Genomic DNA, 4,644 nt, shown 5'->3' on the forward strand with positions numbered 1-4,644 from the left:
ATATAAATATTATATATATAAAAATAAAAATTCGAAAGGAAGTTGTCTATCAGACTTCAGTCTAGCTTCAGACTTGCAAAAGACTAAAAAACAATCAATTAGATTGACATATGCAGGATCATGCCTCCGTGAAAACCAAAAAGATGGTAGGAAAGGTCACATCCAAGTGAGATGAAAAATCAATAGTTATTGCTTCCTCTCGTATGCCAAGGATGAAAAAATGATCCTAAAGAAAGACAGAAGCCTTGGTGATTTATTAATCTATTATAGAAGATGAGGGCCTATGGTAAGTGTGGTCAGCAGTGAGACCTCATGGCAGAAAACTATGGGGCTTCCACACAACCTAACCTTCATGGTCATCTGAAAACCTCACTTGTCACAACAGACCTTCCCTAATTTCTACATTAAATATAACAGTTAAAAATGGTGGAAAAGAAAGCATATAATACACAAACATAGAATATTGAATGTAGGAATATTGAAACAGATAGATACCATTACAAACTCAACAAAGGCAGTACGAGTAGAATGATGATAGTCCCCCAGCAGCCTTAGGCGATAAACCTGCATTAGAATATATGTTTATAAATGCATCCCCTCACAAATGGTATCAAGGATTTTAGAATTATAAAAGAAACAGAAAGTGTTGGAAAAAGCACCAACCTCTCCACAGATGGATTCAAAAAAGAGTTTAACATCAGCTTGAGCAACCTACACAAGACAAACCGAATAATCTTGTAAGAAGTTCCATAGATAATTGCTCTGGGTCATTTTCAACTAAAGACTACAAGAAAATCAACTACTGAAATGAAAAACAGTACTCAATTGATAGATTATAAAATGGAAATGACTGATGCATTCCAGAGTTAAAAAAAAAGGCAATAGTCATAACAGCAATGCTCTATACCCTTGGCAAAAATGTTGGGTTAACTGGTGCAATAGCTGTCTTAGAGGGCAGTACTCTAACAGGGTAAAATCCAAGCATTGTCCCTGCGAGACTCAAAGCAGACCTTGCGCCTTCTGTTAATCAGATATAAAACTGAAATTGATCAAAATGTCCTAGGATTCATAACCGATCTAAAGACCCTTTCACAATGACAGACCAGTAATGATGTTATAAGGTCAAAATTACCTTCATCAGTGAACTCAATGAAGACAAATCGAAGTACTAAGTTTGGATCACCACAAATTCGCCAATCAACAACCTTCACAATGGAAATAAAAGCAAATAAGAAAAACTATTCCAAATCCAAATTAAAATCACACTGTCATAGAGCTTCTACTACAACATTCATAATTTTTGTAGCAATTAAAGGGGAAAGAAAAATCATAATTATATTAATTTGGTTAGTTTTTCATTCTTTTCTAGCAACTAAACAGCCGTTAAAACCAAAATTCTCTGAGAAAGTAAAGAAAAGAAGAAAGTACCTGCTGTTTCCGAGACTCTTCATCCAGTGCCTTCTTTCGTTGTTCCTATTCTTCTTCTTCCATCTTCTTCCTTTTCATCTCCTTGGCCTCGAGCCAGGCCTTCTCCATGCTTTACTTCTTACCATTTTTTCTTCCTCTTCCACCAATATATCTTTACAGGCCCCAGATACATGTTGGTTTATAACAGCGCATGCAATGCCTTCCTTTTGTTTCTGTAAATTCAAATTTAGATGGGTATATATACGTATGTTTTTTTTTTATATGGACAAGTGTAAATGAATGAAAAAGCAGAGTTCCAAGATTTTATGATTATGGTGTCTCAAAAGCAGTCCCTCATTGTCTACTCAAGTGATTGTGGTGAGAAACTGAACCAGAACCAATACACAAACACTTGGCAAACATACCAGCGAGCAACAGATGGATAAGTTAGCAAACACCAGGTAAAAACCAGCAGAAAAATAAGAAAGTCACACTTGGAATTATATTGGTTCAAACCATAATGTGTCACTCTACGTCTAGTTCATCTGCTCGAGCAAATCCATTATAGATGATAAAGATTACAGCCAAATATAGAGTTACAGCAGCTAAAAGTGAGCAAAAATGCACACACACACACACACGTAAAGAAGAAAGACAAAGTGTTGATTTTCTCTCTTTAACAACCCTTTACTTTTCATGCTCTCTCTCTCTCTCTCTCTCTCTCTCTAATTAATCCTCCAGAAAGATAACAGAATCCATACTAGGAAATAATCTCCAAGGATCTTACACCTCATTAAAATTCATTAAATGAAACAAAAATGAAAATTACAGCTGCAGTAATTGCAAACCAGTGATTCGTCATTAGAATCACCTGTCTCAATACTGGGAAACTTTCATTCTACCTCAAGTTGAGTCACTCATCCACAAAAATGATATGCACGAAGTACTGCATCATGAAGATTCATTCCATTAAACCTACAATTATGATGTTGTGGCTAATTTTGTACATGTCAAATGCAAAACAAATAACCAAATTTGACAAATATTATAGAATCATTTAAATCTCTTGTAAAAATTTGTCCTTACAAAAACCAAACCTTAAAAGACTCAATTTCAAGTACTCAACTACATGCACAAAGCTTATTTGCTTAGTTTATATAAACTCACACAAAAAACATATATATATATATATATATAATTCAAATATATGGCAAACTAGATGTCTTAAATTAGATATTTATCATCTAAATTTATTGACCTAATTTATTTTCTTCACTTTACACGAGCATTTTCCTCATATGAACAACATACAAAGTAAAAGTGTGAATAACTGATAAAATCAATTCTTACCTGATTAGAACCAAGATTGGTTAAGACGGCTACATTTCCCTCAGGGAATAAAATTTGCATGCTACAGGACCCTTCACTGACATTGCATTTGTAATTGGCATCACTTGTATGATATTGGGAAGCCCTTATTCTTATTTTTAGTTTCACCTGTTATGTTCAGATGTAAATATATATGGACCAATAAATCTAGGATAAATAAATTCCTAAATTAAAATTGTAAAACTTAGAAAACAAACTAACTTCTATTTCATAAAAATGGAGTCATTGAGATTTAAAGTGTTGTAATTAGTACTCATTATAACTACCCTTAAATCAATTTGGAGATGCACTGATACCAATTGATAGGCCCCAAGTAGGGATCCTCTAATTAATAGACAAAAAACAGAGATAAACTAAATGATGAAGAAAGTGGAAAATAGGCAAATCTGATCATGTAAGCATTTGATATTATGGTTTTGGATGGGTCATAAGCTTTCAAAAATAATTTTAACTTAATATCAGGTATTCTTACTGAACTCCTCAATCTTTGGGTGACAAGAAAGTCTAGCAAATTTTAAGTAGCCCCAATAAGGAACGAAACCAACTACATTGTGGACCTGCCTACACAACCTACCCCACATGGAATAAGACTTACAAATTCTGTTTTTATTCTTTAGAAAATATAATTTACTCCTTTAATGTAAACTTAAAGATTTTTTTTATGTATTTGACACTTAGGAAAATGTTCTATCCTGTAGTTTTAGAGGGTCGGTTAATCTGCTAATTTTCTCATAATTATAATCTCTATCATCGTATATGATCATTGTCAAAATCAATTAGAACATAACCATAGAATAGATACAAAGAATTGAGACCCCATCTTTTCAGCATTAAATAACAAATCACCAAAAGGTGACCAATTCAAAATAGATTACGTGAGCAACTTTCTGCGATTAAGAACACGAACAAACACAAAAAAAAATCAAAACAAAACAAAAAAAATGGTCATTCACTCAATTTTTTTTCCATTTCCAAACAACATGTCCATACATTTATATAAATATATATTACAATACCTTACAAAAGTTTAAAATTTGAATTTGTCAATACTCTGATCAACATTGAGTCTGCAACCACTCTGTTTGGTTCCCTAAAACCATACAAAACAAGAAGATAAATAAATTAATACCAGATTTCCAGCACAAAAATCTTTACAAGCCTTCCCATGAACAAAAACATTGAGTTGCTGAATATATATAGTTAACGATAAAATTAAAAAAAAATATTAATTTAATATATATGTAAGTTTTTTATACACTGTGAAAACTTGAAAAAAATCATAGATTATTGAAAGATTTACCTCTAAAAATACCAGTAAAATCATCCAACAATCTGTTGTCCTTAAAAATAGTCAAGACTCAAATCGGCCAAGAGAGACCTAAAACAGCCAAGAGGACACCAATATATATAGGTGAGGAGAGCAGTTTGGATAGAGGAATTTGGGCTATGAAGCTCGTGGCTGAGCTTCCAAAATCAAAGGAAGAAGAGTGTCTTGCGGTGGCTGAAAAGCTCTAACATTCAGAAAGGAGAAGAAGAATGTCATGGTTGATGAGTATGGCGACTAGACAAGGAGGGGATCGAACAGAGAAAAGAGTATGGCAGCTAAGATGAGGAAGGAAGAAGTGCTTTATGGTTTATGTTAGAATAAAATTAGGGTTATGTTTTTAATATAAATAATAGATGATTTTGTTAATATAATTATATTAGAAATAACAAAAATCAACTATTTTTATAATGGTTGATATAATATAATTATATACACATGTCATATAATTATTGGCATAGATAATCTACACGTGGCATGTAGATACTTTTTGGAGCATACTTTTTTATCTCAACTTTTTTTTT

The 4,644-nt window shown here is 32.6% G+C and overlaps 1 protein-coding gene across 6 annotated transcripts; it reads right to left on the bottom strand.

Annotated features, from left to right (window-relative positions):
- Nucleotides 1–1,356: 1,356 nt before the first annotated feature.
- On the bottom strand, nucleotides 1,357–4,421 carry LOC133780586 (uncharacterized). 6 transcript variants are annotated; one of them, XR_009869432.1, is made up of 4 exons: nucleotides 4,097–4,421; nucleotides 3,818–3,886; nucleotides 2,758–2,904; nucleotides 1,357–1,640 (listed from the first exon to the last, which is right to left on the bottom strand). XR_009869432.1 is itself a non-coding variant. In XM_062220236.1 (3 exons), exons 1-3 carry the CDS (start codon nucleotides 4,118–4,120, stop codon nucleotides 1,503–1,505), a joined length of 309 nt encoding a protein of 102 aa, XP_062076220.1. In that variant the 5' UTR covers nucleotides 4,121–4,421; the 3' UTR covers nucleotides 1,358–1,502. The 6 variants fall into 6 exon arrangements, 1 of the variants encoding a protein (XP_062076220.1); XR_009869431.1 differs by having other exon boundaries at nucleotides 2,758–2,881; nucleotides 3,813–3,886; XR_009869428.1 differs by having other exon boundaries at nucleotides 1,366–1,640; nucleotides 3,813–3,886.
- Between the last annotated feature and the right edge of the window lie 223 nt (nucleotides 4,422–4,644).

This window comes from Humulus lupulus, chromosome 5 (assembly GCF_963169125.1).
Source record: "Humulus lupulus chromosome 5, drHumLupu1.1, whole genome shotgun sequence".
Taxonomy (NCBI): domain Eukaryota; kingdom Viridiplantae; phylum Streptophyta; class Magnoliopsida; order Rosales; family Cannabaceae; genus Humulus; species Humulus lupulus.